Source organism: Nyctibius grandis, chromosome 6, assembly GCF_013368605.1.
Source record: "Nyctibius grandis isolate bNycGra1 chromosome 6, bNycGra1.pri, whole genome shotgun sequence".
Lineage (NCBI taxonomy): Eukaryota > Metazoa > Chordata > Aves > Nyctibiiformes > Nyctibiidae > Nyctibius > Nyctibius grandis.
Window position 1 is genome coordinate 73376142 of NC_090663.1, and position 20539 is coordinate 73396680.

Sequence of the window (20539 nt, forward strand, 5' to 3'; positions counted from 1 at the left end):
TTTCAAACTTCACTGAATGTAATAATGCAGATGTAGTGTGTGTGCCTGCAAGTACTGAGGCCACAGGTTTGAGTTAGTCTATGCTACTACATCCACAGTATTTCTGCCTGCAGTCCTCGGCATACATGCAGAAAGGCAAGTAGCAGAAGAAGAGGTGGGGTTGTCAGTGACTCATCATCTTGCAGGGGAGAAGCGCACGGTTGTTCTTAGCATGTCATTATTTTTTCTGCACTGGAGTTTTAATTGGAATATTCTCCAGCAGGACCAACCATTTCTGCAGTTACTCCTGCAGCTGTTTCTGCATGTTCTTGTGTTTCTCAGTACTGTCTTCTGACAATTTTCTGTGCTTCTCCCTTTTTTTTATAGAGGCTTCTCTCTTCTTGCTGTTGTCTGATCCCTCTTCTGGATATGGTAACTGAATTGATCTTACTCTAAAGGCATGGATGGTGATCTGAGCAGGTAAGAAAAGGAATATTAATCTTTGTATAGAGATTTGTCTGTCATTCTGAAATGGAAAATGGTCCTCTCTATGGAAGAGAGTTTGTTATCCTCACTCAGGAACTAGGGAACAGAAAATATTAATATTACATCCATTTATCCTTTGCAACAATAATGAAAGTTGTAGTTTTCATCAGGTTTGGAATGTCTGTTATGTGATTTTCCCCTTTCTTGCCACCATCTGGAAAACTTGGAAAGAGAACATATCTTCATTAGGCTTTGCAAAAAAGGCCTGATTCCAGCTTAGGCTGTTCCGTTGGCTGAAGGACTGGAGATGCTGGAGCAAGGACAGAACAAGGCAAGTCTGCAGCCTACACTAATACTGAAGGAAAGCTGTAACTTAGAGGCACATCTCCAACAATGCACTTTGTTCAGAAAGGAAATAGAGCAATACTTCCCTGGATTGCTTTTACTTTTCTTGGAAGTTTCTCACATAGCGAGCATGTCCACCCTGTTATAGCCTAACTATCTCACTTCCCAAGATGATATAATTAAAAACTTGATATGCAGTAATTCACAGAAATGCCCATTAAGTTGCACACTAATTGCCATGCTCACCTCTAGTTTCTTTCCTTTTAGGACTTTGATAAATTTTAACTCTTATACTGAAGAATTATATGGTTGGCTTTTGTCTTAAAAATAACTTTGAGGGTGAATAAGGTGAGTGAATATGCCTGGAGCTTTTTTGGAGGCTTTCGTTTGCCCTGCAACATTGGTAGTCTTACAGTATAGTAAAATAAATCTAGTTTACAACTGTCTAGATGATTACAAAGATGTAACAAAATACTGCATATGAAACTTCATTCAAACGTGAGCAGGAATTAGCTAATAAAAGCATTGAAATTGTGTTCCAGTTACAAACCTAAAGCTGATTGTCCTTAAAAAAAAAAAAAGTGCTTAATGTTTTGATGATGGAAAGGGAGTCAGGAGAGAAGAGTGGAAACTGAAAAGGCTGCACTCTCAATGGCATTGTGTTGTCCTTCATGGAACTGTGTATCCTAAACAGCAGAAGTCAAGGGTTGTGTGCAGTGAGTTTTATTTCTACAGTAGATAAATATGCCTAACACTTGCTTTAAACTGGCACAGAGTTTCATTGACTCAACTGAGTAAGGAACAGGCATTTTAACACCTTTCAGAGAAAAGAAAAGCAATTAACAACCAAGATCAAGGCTGGTTTATTTCATTTTCATGAGTGAGTGAACGAATTATATGTATTAGTGGCATTTCAGTGATCTTTTTAAAAGTAAATTTTGAACTGTCAAATTCAGCCAGAGTACCTTACATTAGGAATAATGAATCAGTGAATGTGTAATTTAATCTCAATTTGTAGTTTCAAATCATATGGTAAACTATTGTAGAAACTTTTAAGATAACGAAAAGCTCTGCTTATACTACGAGCTGTTAGAATCAGTGGAGCGAGACACTGGGTGAGGTGTACATCTCCCCCTTTATTTACTTTGTTCTCATTTTATGTTAATGTAACTGTTTATATTCAAGATTAATGTCGGGACTAAACTCTTATTGAGAAACCTCCTTAACAACAACCTTCTTCAACACCACTTAAGAGCATCACACAGGCTAGCACTGGACAGGAGCTAGTTCAGTACATGCAGAAGCACCCTTGAGTACACTAAAGATAAGTAATTATTTGTGAGCCTGTAGATTAATATCTTCTTTGACTGCTTCCCTGTCAAGTTCCCAAGGACCAGCTACTCTATTTGAACTTTTTGTTTATGGCTTATTTTCTTCTAGCTATAGAGATAACTCATGGCAAAGTGGCCAACAGACAGAGACTCAGTTACTCAAGGTAATTTTGGTAATGGAAGGCTGGTCTGATTTCTGGAAAACAGACTGGGAACCTTGGTTCCTAAATTTCTGGTAATGTTGTAACTACCTGTCTGTTCTGCAGTGAGTGATACCTCTCTGAGCTGATCTCTGGAAACTGTTCTGAAACTTCTAACATTATCAGGATACTCTTAGTTAGCTTTTGTGCAGTAGTTTCTAAGATAGTATTTTATATAAATAATCTCTGTTAAAAATAAGCGAGAAGATAGCTCAACTACAAAAGCATCATCCACTTCAAAACTTTATGATCACTAAAGATTTAAAGCAAAGAAAATCTTTACAAAACTATTACAGAGTGCACAATAATGTATTCTCAGTGGATGGAATCCATTCAGCTTTTTTCCTCATAGTAAACTATTCTACCATTATTTACTGTTTTCAACTTAACTGCACATTTGTTTTTTTTCTTTTAACAGGCACAACGTAGGTGTTAATGGCAATATGTTACATCTGGTTTTAGATGGTAAGCTCTATTGGGAAGGATGTTGTCTCTTTGTTTGTACCTCCATAGCTACATGATTCACTGTGTATAAATATGAGAAATAGCATAAAATGGTTAATTTAAGAGATGATAAAGTAACACCATAAATGCCAGATGAACAAATTTGCACATACCTTTAAAATGGGTAGAGATAAAGTTGTATTTTAAAATGTTCACTGGCTTTGGAAGCAAACAAAATCGCTTCCAGAAGACATGTGACTTCTTTTAAGCTATCATGAGGGATGAAGCAGATTAAAATAGGTAAGTTACAACAGAGGCAATATTACTATAACCAAAGGGCAATATGCTTGCTTACTGAGATAGTCACACAATCCTATGTCTGCATCTTGCGACATGAGTAATGGCTTCTTATATTCTTTAAGGCAGTAGGGGAAACACTATAGTAAAAAAAAATGCTGGCTGTATTTGAAATGCTCAGCATAAATAGAAACTTATTTGTTTGTGTCCTGGTTTTGTGGGGATAAAATTATAGAATCAATTTTCTGTTACATTTTGTTTCAGTTTGTGGCCAGCTGTGGGATGGTGATCAAGGCCATTAGCAGTGAAAGCCAGGGCAGCTGATCCAGGCAGGCCCACAGGTGTATTCTATAACATTAACATCAGGTTCACTATAAATGGGAAAGCTTGATGGGGATGGGGGGCTGGGTGTGGGCTAAATGGAGCCAGTTCGTGATGCATTTGGTTTTTCTACAGGCTTATAAGAGTAAATAACCTTAACTTGGCTCAAGTATGCCCCAGGCGATCATTGTGGAACAACTAGCATGCAGCAACTCGTACCTGCTCAAGACAATGGGCATGACCTGCTCTGTCATTATCATATATCTTCAGCACCATCTGGGAAGTTCCAGGACCTGCATTTTTCTATGAGAACACGGACAGGAGACTGAAAAGGTAGGGGCAAAGGCTCAGGGAGCTATAGTCTGGTGTGGCGAGATGGAATATGATGCAGGAGAGGGTAGAAGTGTAGACCAAAAAGAAGGAGGTGTAGAAGTGGGAGCACTGTAAAAAGGTGTAATTTTGAAAGGCCTGTGACAAGTAGGTCCATGCAGTAGTTTAGCTCACAGTGCTACCAGACACCTAAAGCCAGCAAACAAGCAGAAGATACTATAATCTCCTAAGAGTGATCTTTTATCTTTTACCCGGGTCTCCCAAAAGAATACAAACAGCAGAATTGTAAGGAATTAGATAAACACAAGAAACAAACCTTATAACGAGTGACTCTCTCAACACATGAGAGAGATTCAGGTGTGTGACTTAGCTATGCTATATTCTTCACCTGTCCCATAAACTGCTGCTGTCTGCTCTAATCCTCACAGCTTTCCATAGGCTCCATTGGTGGGGTTTCTGTTCCAAATTTTTCTCCGTTATCAGGAAGGCTATATTTTTCATGCTTTTAATAAAAGCTAAGATTCTGATGTAATCACTCTGGCACTTTGCATAAAGTCATATGAAGCTGTTGAGTAATCAATGGTTAACTCAGTTTTGAACTGATTGTTTCTATGACTTCTGCAGAAAAGCAGCTGGTAAACCAGTGGAAAACGTGAGCTATAGTTTCAAGTATGAGCAATTACATGTTTAGAATTGAAAAAGCTAAAGAAGCTTTGAGATAAACACCCAAATGATCAAAATTAATTGTAAAAAAAAAAAAAAAATCCACCCTGTCCTAAGCAACAACTTCACTGCTATAACTAGCATGAAGACCATTCAGATAATTCCTGTTTGGCTTTTTCCCCCTCTCCCTGCATATATTGAAGCAGACTGGCTTTGCACAGGGACCTGTTCGTCCACGGTGCAGCACGTTGGCAGGGAAGGCTAGGTGGGATGGGGCTGTGGAGATATCGTGGAGGCACCATGGTGGCAGGGCTATGCATGGTGCCTGCCTTGGAGCCCTGCTGCAGCCCTTGCATGGGTGAAGGCTTACAGCTGGGGCACTCTGTTTTTTCCTCCATGGCAAGGTACCACGCAGGCAGCTCTCTGCTCTGCTTCTTGCCGTGGTACAATCAAATGTTTGAAAGTGGGAGAATCCCACCTCAGGCTAGACACAGGCATCAAGTCCAAGCAAGAGGGAAAGTCTTCTAGAGCTTGCTGTGCCACGAACAAACTGTGAAAAACACAGATGTGAAAAAATCCAGACCTATTTACTATGTAATTCTGGTACAAGTGAACAACAAGGAGCGGAAAAACCAAAGCAGAAAATTATAAAGTGCTAGTGATCTCATCTAAAATACTGGAAATGCTTCCAAGCCTTAAATTTGCTGTATTACCTAGTTTTCCTGTTGGGCTGTAAAAATAACATTTAAAGCTTTGCTGAAATTGCCTAAAATCTCATGTTGTCTAAATGACACTTACCTGACTCTCCAGCCTGCTCAGTGCTCCAGCAGATTTTCGTGTTGGCCGCACCATCCCCAGCATCCTGCCTGCTGGAACATTCCTCAGAAGAGAAGCATAAAGTCTGGATCAGGATAGTACATTGTGGGACCTAGAGGTGGAAAAATAACTATATATAATGCTGCAATAGAGTTCTGAGTGCCTCTCAGCTCGTCTATTAAGAGCATTCAAAGCAGGAAGTTGCTGAAATTTTGCAAGTAACTTTTGCAAGTCTTCTTTAAATCTTCTAAATTAATGGAAAACACAAGACAGCCTTTTAAGAAGAGTTATTTTTATCTAGATAATAGAGACCCATCTTACACTGTCATCTTTGAATGCTGCAATATAAGGGGGGGTTACCCCAGAAAATATGTATTATCAAAGGATAATTTTTTGTGACTTCTGATGACAACCAGAAGAGACATTGTAGCCACGCTAGCTAGTATTAAAGTCACTAACATCAGTATAATTCTGTGTTTTATTAAAGGGCTGGAAGAGTTCCCCTAATTCCTACAATATGGCATGACAATTGCTTTTAATAGTTGCCTTTTATGTAGACATGGTACAGTCCAGCTGTGCAATTTTTCTTTGTTCTCCCATATTTTAGAAAATAAATTAGAAGAGAATAAATGAGGCAAACCATATGGAATCAAGGTCAGGCAGCAGCAATACCACCTCCATTTAAGCAGTGTGTTCATAGTAAGGATCATGGCAGCTGTCTAACCAGCTCATTCCCCTTTTTATTACCTTATTATCTTTTTCCAGATGACACAATAAAACCTGACTGGAATGTTTCCCTTCTCTTTTAGAAATTTTCTTTCCTAGATGTACTTTCAAATCTTGCAAGTGTTGCGGTTGGTTGGAGAAACAAGCAATTTTTTTGTTCAAACAACTGGTTTTGTATTCACAGCAAGACCTTGAAGAGATACAGCAGAAGAGGATGAAGACATGTTGACAGGACACTTTATTTGGACATTAATATTAGTATTTTTATAAAAGCAGTACCAATGCAATCTGCAAGAAAATAGTTTTGTGAAGGATGCTGCCTAGAGAAGTTGTAGAAGCTCCATCCTCAGAGGTATTAAAAAATCAACCAAGCCTGGAGCAACCTGCTCTAATGTTGAAGTTAGCCCTGCTTTAGGTGGTAGGCTGGAAGTGATTACCTGTAGATGCCTTCTTCCAGTCTAAGTTATTCAATTAAATTATGCTTTGAATTAAAAAATAATGTGATGGAGGAGGGAGGCAGAAATATGCAAACACACACATATGTGTAATTGCATAAGCATTATTTTCTTAGGAAATTAAATTAAACACTAAAAATTTCAAAGATATGGGCTGGGAACAGAGTCCTATTTCAATATATGTAAAGGGGCTATTGCGCCCAGTTTTGTTAGGGCCTTCTGCAGCTGGGTCTCAAACAATAAGACTCAGTTTCAGTTGCTTTTAGTTTGGTCAAGCTGAAATTGTTAGAGCTGAAATTTCCTACACTGGATGACTTATTTAGGCCACTGATTTTCTTTTAAGTCCCATCAAGAGTAGTTCAGTCATTTCTAAAAACAAATTAGCAGAGATATGTATTTCTTTCATATAAAGAAAATGTTTATAACCATTTAATTAAAGCTGTACTTCTTAGTAATGTGTTCAAGTTTGGCAGCCTAGAAAACCTGCACAAACTTGGCCAAGTCATGAATGGCTTAATTTACATAATTGCAGAAGAGATTTGTTAGCACTGTGTAGTTGGTCTCCAGCAGTCTCTTCACAATGAACACACTCCATCTCAGAGCTTCAGAGGTGAGCAGAACTCTTTGTATTAAAAAAAAAAAGGCTTCCTGCAGGAACAATGTGGTGAAGGCTGAAGAACAAAAATCAGTGATGCTGCTGGTACACAGCAGTGGGATTTGAGTAGCATGACTGAATGGAGAGCACAGCAAAGAATTAAGGCAGGGTGGAGGTGAAAGGAAGGAGGAAAGGTTCAGTGTAGCAAAAGTGGGAGGATTTATGAACGCTAAAGCATGTTCTTCTCGGGAATTTGAAACTTAATCCCATGCTCACTGCCTTCCCATGAATTCATAATTTTAAAATGGTGTTAAATCTTTAATCACAGTGTGATGTAACGATTTCCTTTTTCTCTTGCAGGATTTATGAACAAAATGGATTCTGTTCACCAAATGGACCAAGCTCCTGGAAAAAAAATGTATAAATGTCCTTATTTGAAAAAGGAAGATGTGTAGAAAAGGAGGCAGAAGATCATAGAAAGAAAAGCATGGTTTCAAAGAGAAAGGCAGCTCAATGCTGCCCTGAGGAAAGAAGTCCTGTCATTGCCTTCATCTCGTCATCTCCCTGTGATTTAGGCAAGTTCCTTAACCCAGATTTTTCACAAGTGACAATCGTTTTCTGAGTTCCTTCCTACAAGAAATCTTGAATTTAAGTTGCTTTGTATATCTGCGCTTAGGATGAGATGCTTCATGCTCCCCAAGCATATATTTGTAGTCATTATAGTCAGCTAGCTCAGACGCAGATTTCTCCAGTGCAGATGCTACAGTTTGAAGAAACGGGTGCCCTCTGCAGAGTTGAGTTCAGAAAAGCATTGAGTTCTCATAGCTGCAACGCTCTGGGGGCTGTATGTGAACACAGACAATCCTAGGGAATGCTAAACAATCTCTTAAAAAAAATACGTTTCCAGGTATCACATACTGGATGCAAAATCATTAGGTTCTTCCAGTCTTTTTCCATTTGTAAAGTAAAATTCCCATCCTTCACGACTTTTGAGAAATATGAACTAACTCATGTTCAAGAAGCAATTGCATGCTATACTGATAAGTGCCATAAAGGGAGGGCAAAAAAAGATAAAATTAATTATTCTGGATTTACAACATGGTGCAATGAATGTGCAGCAAATCAGACATGGGGCCGTACAAAATAAGAATATATGAAATACAGAATATCTGCTTTTCCTGGTTTTCTTGGTTTTTATATATATATATTTATTTATTCTAGCCAACATAAAATCACATTTCTTGTGCTCATGTAACTAACTACTATAAGATACAGTGTAACTAAGGCTGTATTTAAAATTAAATAAAATTCATGAGAGAATGCTGTAAGCAGCAAGGCAGCATGTAAACCCCAATCTGATGACTTTTGCCTGGCAGGCTGATGCTTGGAATGCCCAGGCTGAGAATAGGGACCAGTTCAATCCCAAGTGGGCTCCCAGTGCCACCCTCCTTCCCATCTCCCCTGCTGCCCAGCAGTGATCTATGCTGCATGTGGCTGCCCTGAGTACAACTGATCATGTTAACTCTAGTATCAGAACTAATCTAGCCTCAGGAATGTGAAACAGGGTTTGATCTATTTACTGTGCCAAGGAGCAGCATAAAGAAAAACTCCACCTAGCAACTGTACCGTTACCAAAGTACACTAGGAGGGAAACAAAACATACCTTTTATTTTTCCACCACAGGCTACAACAGATGAGCCTGTGAGAGTTACTGTGACTCGCATTCCCATTTTCTTAAAAGCACACTACATGTACTCGGTTTTAACAGGTATGCAGATGTCTATTATTTTAAAATACTTTGAACAGCTTAATATGACATTCAAACTGAGGCTACGTGACTCAGGAGAGAGCCAGTATGGCTTATACAAAGAGGTATAATTAGTTATTTTTGAACAAGTGTGCTTATGTTGATACCTTTTACTCTTACAAGCAGGTTCATGGCAGTAACCAGCTGCAGCTTTCAGATGTCAGGCACATAGATTTCAATGTTCCTGAAATACCTCTCCTTAGTCCTGGAAGGGCAGGTAAGGTTCCTACTTCCCCTTGCAGGAAGACAGACAGTGACACTTTGTCACTTGCTGGAGATACATGCAGGCATCACTGGTACAGGTGCTGTAATTCTTAATTAACCAGTGCAGCACCAGAAGAGGTCGTGGAGTTCATGCCTAATTTTCCATCATGTTGGTTACTGAATTGGTATTGTATTAATATAAGTTAACAACATAACAGTTAATATGATATTTAAGATATGCGAAACCTTGTCAGTGTTGTTATTCCTTTATATAAAATGAGTCTTCTACTGCACCAGTTGTTCACAAGATCATTAGCTCAACAACTGTGTCATCATATTTCGTGTCTGCACGTACAGGATCTGTGGCAGACGGTGACCTGACATAACCAGTGAGTTCAAGTTCCTTTCTCCAGCAGAAACAATAAACTTCTCCACACTGTCCTTATTTATAGCTTAAACTCCAGGGAAGAAAATTACTAAGCACTTGACATTCACAGCCTTCTGGCAGAGACTGCAGCCAGGGAAGGGTGCAGTGGGAGCCATTTTTGGCTAGTGGCTTAGAATATGGCCATCACTCTACTCAAAAATAAATTACAGTCAGTAAATTTGCTTCACTTGTATTTTTTTTTTACGAAAAGGTACCCTAAAAAGTGTGATAAATTCTAGTCATGGGTGGGCTGGCTTAGCAACTTTGGTATAAGATTTTTTTAACTGTTACCAGGTCAACCCTTCTAATCTACAGGTATTTTTATAAAGCAGGCTTTTAAAAACAGTTCCTCAGTGGGCAAAAAAGTCTGCCATTTTTTGGTAAAGAATTTTCAAGCATTGGCACTAGAGTTAACTGATAAACTATTAAACTGTTAAGTTGTAATTTATAGTAGCTATAATAGCAACAATGACTGAGTGATCACCTTATGCTGCCACTAAAGACATACCTCATCTGTTATAGCATGAAATACTGTAAAATGGTTTGTAACAGTGCATAGATCTTGTTACCTGCTGATAATAACCTATTGGCAAGGACAACAGTTTAATTATATAGTACATCTCCTGCTGGCTTCCAAATATTTCTGCTGCTCTTCACTCATTTCTTAGCTAACAAAGAATCAGTCTCCTTATTTGACACTATTACATTAATTTATGAATGGAAGACAGAAAGCTTTTATTAGCGGCTGAGGTGCCTGAATTCTTTGTGTTGTCATCATGATATAAAAATCTAGCCCCAGCTGCCCATGAATCCTGATGGATGGTGGAGAACAGGCCCCAGATCGGCTAAAGGATGTGGAGGAAATCCTGGACTAGACCTTTCACAGAGATGTGCAGAATATTATCTCAAAGGTGGCACTCAGCCCTGGCCAAGTGGGATCTCTGCTTACACTGATACAGTACAGACAGCTTGGATGAAATGATGTCTTTCTCTTATAGTCCTTCCTTCAAATCCATTCTGAGCATGGGATCATAGCAGCCACCTTGAGAATGGCACTGGCCCAGCAAGAGTAGAAGAGCCTTCAGTACGCAGGAACCTTTGAGGTGGGCGCCAGCAGCTAAGGTTCAGTGTTTGGCACAGAAGCAGTGAGAAGGTAAGTTGATCTGGGATTAGTGATACGGAGTCGGAAGTCCTTTTGTCTGTGAAAGAATGATCTGTGCGTCTAGGTACTGAGGACCTCCAACATAGTCCTATCCCTTTGAACTCCTGCTCAAAAAGGAGTTTTGAGCATATATTCCCATGAGGACCTATTAATAGTGCTTTCTACCAGAGTCTGGTCTTTGCAGAGACAAATATATAAGCTTGTTTGCAAATTCGTCAGCATTTATTCCTGGAGTGAATTCCTGTCCTATCAAAGCTTGTAAAATGGGAATCAGAAATCTGGGCTGAGTGAGAAGAATGCCTTTAAATTTGGGAACTACTTATAAAAAAATAAGATGTTGCTTCTTACACATTGCTCTGAGTAATAAGTAGCTGATAATAAATGACTGATAGCAGGGATTTTCCCCCTCCATTTCTGAGCAATTACTTTTGAAATAGTTTTTTAAAATTAGAAATATTTTAGCATGCATGCATGCACAGCCAATGGACATGTTTGAGATGTTCTTGCTTTGCCTAACATGCTATAATTTGGTGTAGAGAAATGGCAATGTATTATAATAATGAGAATTGGCAGTGCATTATAGTCGTGTAGCTAAAATAACCTTTAAAGTCACTATCCTCCATTATGAGTTTAAAGTGCACAGAAAAACCTCATGAAAAACATGAATGCAACATTTGCTGTCCTGAGTTTTAGCTCCTGCTGATGGTGTAGTGATGAAATAGAGGATATAGCAACAAGACCGTGTCATGTAAAAAAAACCCAAGAGAAATAAAATATGTACTTCTGTGCAGACTAACAAGTTTGTTCCAACAACTGAGGTTGGGCTGCTGTGCTTTACCAATCCCTGCAAGCAATAACCATGTGCTGGCCTTCAGAACAGTGATCTACACCACAAAACATGTTATTTTGATAGAATACCATGTCTCACAGAGGAGCTGTTCCAGATTGTCCTTCTCCCTGCTGTGCTGGCTGTAGCAAGCTGAAGTCCCTGAGCACAGAGTAGGGCAACGTTTGGCTCATAGAACCCTGCACCTGACACTGGAAGGTTTGTATCAAATGTATTACTGGCCACAGCCTGGAAGATGTTTATCTTCTTGCAAAGCCAGGAGATTGCAAGCTGAAGTGAGACGAACTTTTCACTCTTCAGAAAAAATCTAGCATTATGTTATCCATACTACCCAGTTACTCCACATCAGCCTGTATCTCTGTCCCCTGTGACCCCTGTCTAATTTCAGTGAAGATCTAGGAAGCCTCAGAATGGATGTGACCATAATATTCTTTTTCCCAGAGAATTCAAACATTTTTAAAGACAGCAGGGTATAATGTTACACTCTAAAGAGCTGGCAAAGCAGACCTCTATCATTTGATATTGCAAGCTAAAATGATTGTGACAGGCTATAAAGTCATGCTACGTGTTCTTAGAGTTTAGAACAGCCCAGCAGGTTCCCAAAGAATGAATTTGTTACCTCTATTGATCTATAAAGACCATTTGTTTATACTAATTTGATCTATAACTATCTCCTTCCAAGACAAAATAACCAAGTGATACCTTTCCATTTATCTAGTACATGTCAAATAAATTGCAACTGTAAATAGAAATAAAAACATTGATAATGGGCAAAGGAAGTGCTGTGCTACTGACTATTTGGAAAGTACAGCAAAACATATTGTGGTAATTATAATCAGGAATTTGTTCTGCAATATCAGACTCTGTTAAAAGTAAGTAGCACAAATATACCTGCTGTATACAGAAGGAATCACAAGGTAGTGGTTGTGCACAGTAAGGAGAATTTCCTATTACTGGCTTTTACAGAGGTCATTTTGCAGGTCTTAAGAATACAGTCCTTCACAAGTTTCTGCCCCACATGTCCTTTTCCTCTTATCTTTTGGTTTCATTAGGTGGAAAGTGGTATTTTTAGCAGCAGACTTATAAATGCATTTGCTTACTCGGGTTTACTACCAGCTAATACCTCCCTATTATACTGCTATCAGCTACAGTATCTCTGTATCACTGTTTTCAGTAGGACTTCACTTGACTGCATATTTTTAGTTCCCTGCCTGCATTTAATGTTCTTTCAAGTGTATACACTAAGATGGTAAATAACTTTTCTCCCAGCTTTTTACCTCTGTCCTTGCTATGTTAACTAGGCTCACAGCACTATCTTTGTTTTCTCCTCATTTTTGCTTTGTGAATTGGTTAGAAAACAATGACAAATTTTCACTGGCTAGCACCAATTCTCCCTACTTGCCGATGCCTCTCACACAGCAGAAACAGAGGAAGAGGTGCCAGGTACAAGGCTAAATACGATACTTAAACTACGTCTTTTATATTTATAACAAATCTTACAAGACAATTTAAAAAAACATTAAATAACTGGAAGCTAGGCAGTAAGAGTTCCTTGATGTTTTTAATACAAGAAAGAAAAAAATGCAAGAGGATGTTAGAAGCTGTAAAATACTCACAAGTCTCGGAAAAGCTGTGTAGCAAGTTGGCACAGAAGAAGTTAGGATAAAGTTTGCACTAGTGACAGCAGCAAACGCTCCACCCCCTCCTCCGTTCTGTTTTACTTTCAGTTGTTATATAATAATGTAGGACTATGTTTGTACCTAATACAATGTGGAAATTATTCTCACCACAAATAGCAGATAGTAGGGATTTCCCACTGCCATTTCTGAGCAATTTTCAAACTTGGGGAAAATAAGAAAAAAAAAACAACATGAGGAAAGACGCATGCCTGTGATTTAGAAGGCAGGCAAGTGACTGACAAACATGAAAGGCAGCTGCTTGCTGTCCCAAGCAGCAACATTTACGCGTGCTACCTCTTCTCCTTCCATAAAGGGAAGGAAGCACACAGTTCATGCTCTTGTCTCTGCACAGTCCCTTCCTCCTTCTGTAATGTATCCTCCCAACCAGCGCTCTGAAGAGTTGCTTACCTTGGAAGCAAACACTGTAGCTTTATGCTATAACTTCTTCTCTCTCCTGCGGTGTGAACAGTATTTTACTGGGCCAGCCACCACAGGAGGGAAGGAGAAGTTGCCTCTCAGGGCAACACCAGAAAAGAAGAGTGCAGCCATGGGAAAGGATTGGCAGGACAGAAAAGAGTTTCTCCAAAGGTACAGCATCTGGCTTGCTTGCGACAGCAGGGCAGCGAGGTGTCATAGGCCCAGGTGGCATCAGAAGAGGATCCTCATAAAGGAGCTGAAAAAATACTCTGCAAATTGCACTGAACTCAAAAGTTGTGGATTTTAGCTGTTAGATAAGTGTGGGTTTAGTGCCTCTGATAATCACAGAGCATGACAGCTGTAATCGTAAAGTCCTGCTTAGTCACCTCACAATGAAAAATGTTTCTACCTTGAGCTAAACTTTAATGTCCTGAAGATGAGGCTCAGTAGCTCTCTAGGAGTACTCTCAGGTTTCCAGGAACCATCACTTACCTATGTAAAGGTCATGCACTCCAGAGGCAACAGTGAAAATGGTACTTCCTCTCTGTTCAATCTTCTTTTTGTCCTCTTCTATGTTATTCTGGGTGCTGGTTGTTATTCTGTGCACATCACACTCTGTGAGGTGGTAAAAGTATTCTGCAGATAAATGAGAGGGTTTTTAGAAATGGCTCTGTCGCCTAACTGAAGAAGAGATGAGTTTCTAGAGCTGGGCATTTCCTTCCTTTTTCTCAGTGAAATAATGTTTTTTCAGGAACACTATTTATAAAACCTGGTGAACAATATCACTTAGTTTCCTGTGCTGGAATGTTCTATTACAGCCAGATTCAGAAAATCTACTTAAGGACCTAAATAAGACTTCTGTATCTTGAACAACTGTCATATGAGAGGGAAACAAGGGCAGGAACTGAGTGTTTCCAGAGAGTAGTTCTAGATGGCTGCATGATGAATTCATTACATGAGTCAGCTTGCTGCCATTTCTCAGCACCCGTGCACACCAAATCCTGTGGTCCAACACCTGAGTTCAGCATCCATTCTGCAGAGAAAGGCAGCACAGTGAAATGCAGCCACGCTGGTTAGCTCCTGTACAGGATCTAGTTTGGAGTCACTACCACTGCAAAGAACCTCCCAGCAATTTAACACAAGACAAAAAAGCAGAACTCACAATTTCATGCTCTCCAGGGACTCTTGGCTCTCTCACATGATACTGTATCTGTCTCTCCAGAAAAGCAGCTACTCACGCTCCTTGTGCTCTGTCTCAGTACTGAGTGTTAATATCGCTTTATAAGCAGTTGTGCAAACATGGGAGGTGAAATCTGCCTCAACTGGCAGCTGTTAAGAAAGCTGGGCAGGATTTGAAAGAGAAAGTAAAGGTACAGACTTGGCTGGAATTCTTGCTGTGAGAGAGTACAAAAATGCAAGTGGAGAGGAGGTACCAGCATTGCAGGATAAAACACCAGCCTAAATATATGCTGAAACCAAAGGAACATACTCATTTATTAACTGTTATGTGATAAGAGCACTTCTTTTACAAGAAAAGTGGTCATAAACACCTGTGTTTCTTCAGTTTACTCCAGCTTTTTCAAAGAATGAGAGTAAATAATTTCAAATATACATGTAAGTGTATGTATTTGTACTTGGGATCCCAAAGTCTCTTATATTTGCCACTGTTTAAAACTGAAAGAAAATAGATTGTTTTCCATTTGTCTTTGCTTTTTGATCTGATACCTTTGCTATACTATAATTTGTCAGAATTTTCTCAACCAGGAAAAATTTATAAGCAAACATCCAAAAAAAAGCACACAAAGATTTAGGTATTCATGAATTATATTCTGTGGGAAAAGGGGAAGAATCACGCATTTAAATTTTTTTAAAACCAGTTTCCTTTGAACACTGCAAAATCAAAACACTTCTTAAACTACCTCTCTGGATTTGTTCTTTTTTTAAGAACTATGTTTTGCTGGCATTTCTGAAGTTAAAATATGTCATTTTCTAGCTTAATATAAAAACTGTTCCTAAACATTATAGTAGTTGTATACAAAAATAATGCAAGTGTCAGTATATATTATGTTACAATAGGGTGGCAATACCACCTGCACGACCTCAACATTTAATTCTCATTCATTTCCTTAATTACACAAAAATGTGCTTCCTAATTACACAAGGGATGTTTTATAGTCATCTAAACACTACTAGCCACATCAAGGTGTTTATTTATAGCATGAATTATTCTCATACTCTCCTACGAGCAAAATATCCCTTTCTAATTTATGCAAGTTTCATTTGTAGTGGACACAGGCTATTTGGCAAGATATTGGCAATTACTCTCACTAATGAGCTACTAAATTGTAACTTAGTATTATAAGTGCAGTGACAAAGAACTTGAATAACTTACATCATGCAAACAGTAAAGTGAAAACATATGCATGAATGTCATTTTGAAAATAAAACAGGGTAACTGAAAATTCAAACAGGACCATCCTGATTTGAAGCAGCATCGCCCAAACATTTTGTGTAGCTGCACAACAGCCAACAAGAAGTTTGTGTTTGTTGTACTCTGAAGTTGGCCCATAGTCTCATGGAATTAATTCCTTTGGAATTGGTGTTAGTTCTGTTGCTGAACACCAGGGGAGGAAGTATTGCTACAGAAGCAAGAGTAGAGAAGTGGGAGGGAGGAAGGCTTTTCCAGAGCAATGTAGTATGGGTGGTTATACAAAAACGCTGGACTTCTATAGTCTGGAAAAAAATGGCAGTTCTTGCAGAGCTAGATCCCTTCAGGATGGCCCCCAAACGACCCAACTCAGACCCAACTTTCTTTGCTAAATTTCTGAATGCTTAAAGATGGAACTGCACTATGCTCTTCTCACCTACTGTCTCAGTATCAGTTCTTTTAAAAAAACACTCTTGAAATGGAGGCCTTCTCTGAGGCATGCTCTGATAAGATGTTACGCTCCGATAAGCGTAATGATTTTTTTTTTTAACTGAATTCCAAAATTTTTAGAGAACTTGAACCCAAATGTACAGGCAGATGCAGGGGGCAGTATTTTTCATTTGAATAGTGTCTCTTCTTGAGTATTTTTTTCTTATAGTGTTCCTGATGTGTTTGAAGTTTTGCTGCAGGGCTCAACTACTTACACCCTCCACTATCAACTTAATGAATTTCTCCATAGGAAAATTAAAGAACTGTTGTCTTTTTCCTCTAGGTGACAGAGTGGACATAAAGAGCTGATAAGCAGGTACAGCTTTGGCTCCCCCCACTCCTAGTGTGGCAGCCAGCGGAGCTAACTGAGGGGGACACAGCCTTCTGCCTCTGAGGAGTCACATCCCAGTCATCCCAACAGTGTTCACCATTACTGCATGCCAAGAGCTGAAGTATTTGAGCTAAGGTGAGCCTTGATTCTAGTGAGAGTGGCCAGCAGCAGAGTGCCTTACTCCTGAGCAGGAGGGGACAGAGGGGAACTTGGATGATGAGGGACTTGTGTAAATCTGTCTTTGATATATGCTAGGAAGGTGAGTTTCTGGAAACTGTAATCTTCAACAAATCATACACATAACTGAATTTGGGAACTGTCCTGCACCAGTGCCATAACCACACCTAAACCAATATTCAAGTCTGAAATAATTCTGTGGCAGAGTTATTGCTGTAATAGAACATGTAATATACTAAACATGTTACTACGTGGTAAAGTGTGTCTTCTGAAAATCTAGGCATCTTCTGCTTCGTGGATGGTATAGGACTATAGATAATCTGTCTCTTTTTTTTCATACTAAATTATAATGTGTCCTAAATTATAGACTCTTCAGATTGGTTACTAAAAACTTCTGGCATCTCAAAAATGCTATTTAATTTCTAGACACATCTGGAGAGACATTAATATTCTACCTTTCAGAAGCATGCACAATATTTCTGGCATGTTATAATTTATCAACTATTGCCACTAAGCCTGAACTATTCCTATTTAAAGAGGTAGTGTTTCCAAGCAAAACCATATCAATTGCTAAGTTAACAAAAACAAAGGGAAAGGAATTTAATGCTTAATATGAGTAGGAATATATTTCTGAATCTGTGAAAAAAGCTATAATGGAGAAATGTGCAGGTCTTAGTTGAATTCATGTGAAGAACCTATGATCTTAAGTGTTTTGTTTAGTGCCCTGTGAAAAAGCAGTATCCTATATAGACAAAATATTTGCAGTATTGCAGCCTAAAAGTTTTCCAGGATTAAGATTTGCTCCTTAAATTGCATAACAGATACAAAATAAAATAAATATGTGGGAAAAAAATGCTGGCTAACATCCCAAAAGGCATGTCTTCACTATAGCGGTTCTCTTAAGTTATACTTGTGTTGTTTCTCTCTGTGTTAATCAACCCTGAGTGGAGTGTCCAGACCACAGAACTCTTGCAGTCCACACTGTCTCAGTGGTCACTGATGTAGGAAGCTACATGTCAAATCCACAAAACTGTTAGTGAATCTAATCCTTATTTAAGTTCCCAGCTAGTTCCCATAGAAATAATGCTCTACTCAAATGCTTTTTGAAGTTAGGTGCTGTGCCACTTGACTTTAGATGACTGAGCACTTTCTGAACTGGGTAGCTGGAGCCCAATGCAGTGCTTGGGGAGTCAGGTACATCTAGCTGTTAGGTTTCACGTGCTGAACAGGGCACTGTCTAAATCAGTCAATTAGCAGGGCTGGGAAAAGTCTTTTGAGGATTTATGTGCCCTTGGCTGCACTGGCCATGCCTCCAACCAGGATCCATAGCTCAGGTTCCTCTCCTGAAAGCAGTGCCATTCTTCAGTTAAAAGCGCAATGTTTAGACGTGTCAGTCAATTATTATTTTTTTACTAGACAAACATTTTTTAAGTGTTTCTCAACAGAAATTCCAGAACAGTGAATTAAAGAATCAAATGTTACACTATAACAATGAAACTGAATCAGCTGGGGGGGGGGATTCTTTTCCTCAAATCTGTTTGACAAAACAATTTGTCGAGATCTCTCAGTCTTAGTCCATGTAGACACCCTCTCCGAGGTTAACAGCCTGCTTTGCGACTCACTTTGCCATTTGTAGTTGGAGCTTTCAGGAATGCAGGAGAATTAGAACCTAACCTGTATGACGATGCAAATAAGTAAGTCAAGTCCTACTAAAAAGGAATAACACACAAAAGAGAGAGCTGAAAGAGGAAAGAATGCAACTGAGTTATCATGTGCGTTCCATCGAGTTTATTTCCCTCTTTTTCTCTTTAATACTAAATACGATAACCATGACATATGTATCGTATTTCTTATTTGATAATACTGTTTTATATTTCATTATACTGTAGCACAGCTGGTCTCTTTAATGCTCAGAGATTTTGTGACAAAGGTAGAAATCACTCAGTAGAAAATAATTTCTATACAAATAGAGAAAACAAGGTATTTAGCTACCATGTGGACAGAATGTATTCTAAACACTTGACATTTAAGAGACTCTGCACAACATATTGTATTTAGCTGAAAGGAAAGTGCTTTCTCAAGTAGTTTAACTTAAAATTAGAAGTCATACCAAATTCAAGATTTTCTTTAGTTTTGTCACCTGGCTTTCAGGTTACTAGGGTATATAAAGAGCCTTTTCATATATTATGACACACTTGTGCAATATTAAACTCCCACATCACCCTACAATATTTTGTTCACTCCTTTACATGAAAAAAATCAATGTGCTTTCTGTGGGGGATCTTAATATGTGGCGTACTATGTACAGAAAGGATGAATGCTCTGGGAGTTATCAAAACTTTGACTAGTTGATGAAGAGATAGCATTTTGAAATTTACTATCAATAATTGGTCATTTGTCATTTCAGTTCTGAGGTTTTTTGGTAGCTTATTGTCCTCAGACCAGCAATTTTTCCCATCTGTTATTTCTTACATTTCCCCAGAGCACCTGTTATTCAGAAGCAGCAGCTTCCTCTGAATGGTATGCCATTGCTTTCGCTGGCACCGTGTGGGACAGGGAAATGTTGAATATGCATAAGGATAGAGATTCCTCATTTTTAACCTCCACTGCTCGCTCTGAATTCTTCTGTCCTCTGCCTCATGACTGCCTAGCCTAAGTCACTGAAATTCAGTGTAGGAAAGCATACAAAGGTATGTAGCAACAGAAATGTACAGGGTGTTTCCAGTCCTCTCCATTTTCCTTATTATTTGTCTGTGTGTACTTCATGTACCCTGAAGACAGCAAAAGATAAGATATTTATGAACAGGATTTCCAGTAGCTGGCCATTGAACTGTATTTGTCTAGTGAGCACTTCAGATGAATTGCCTGTATCAAGGTCCAAAATGGGTTTGGCTTGCAGATGCAAACAGTGGCCCACAGATGCAGAGACTGCTGAAGGTGACTTTGCAGCTGCTCAGACCTATGGCCAGGCAGGCCCATCCACAGGGGAATGAGAAGGTCCCTCCTTCCCAGAGACACAAGGCATATGAAGTGACTTTAACTGTGTGAAAAGTTCAGTGTTTCTTAATATTGGCATGTCTAGCTGCGCCTGATCTATGACTTGCAGTTCTTGTTACTGTGGCTCAAGGAGAGCCACAATCTGCTAGAGATTGCTCAAAATAGAGAAAGACCGAAGACTGACGTCTGGGCCATGTCACGCTCCTAGCACGGAGCGTAAAGAAGCAGCAGCCCTTTAATTTCCCACTGCAATAAAGTGCGTCCGAACTGGGAAAACTGACAATAAGCCAAAAACTTTTGTCAGTGTGGTTGGATCAAAGTTTCTGTGCATTAAAATAAAAGATGAAAGGTACTCAACGAGTTATGATATTCTCTGCAGAGTTGAAAATGTAGGAGAAAAAAAAACATTTCTTAGAAGCATGGTGAATATATGAAACTGGTAATCTTTTCAAGGATGCCTAGAGAATGTAAATGGCCACTGTGTGACTGCTGAGGGACAAGTAGTGTAATTTGAAGGTTTAAAAGTACTAGAAATATTAATATATTTCATCTGATAATTTAGAAATAACTAATTCCTCACATGAGA

The 20539-nt window shown here is 39.0% G+C and overlaps 1 protein-coding gene across 2 annotated transcripts in view; it reads right to left on the minus strand.

Moving 5' to 3' along the window:
* The window catches only part of IL15 (interleukin 15), a 38477-nt gene extending 25326 nt beyond the window's left edge, over positions 1 to 13151 (minus strand). For both annotated transcript variants that reach the window (XM_068403692.1, XM_068403691.1), the window contains exons 1-2: positions 13052 to 13151; positions 5195 to 5324 (exon numbers count right to left, since the gene is read on the minus strand). In XM_068403692.1, the coding sequence (XP_068259793.1) occupies positions 5195 to 5257 (63 nt within the window). In that variant the 5' untranslated portion in view covers positions 5258 to 5324; positions 13052 to 13151. The remainder of the gene's footprint in view (positions 1 to 5194; positions 5325 to 13051) is intronic.
* Positions 13152 to 20539: the final 7388 nt, after the last annotated feature.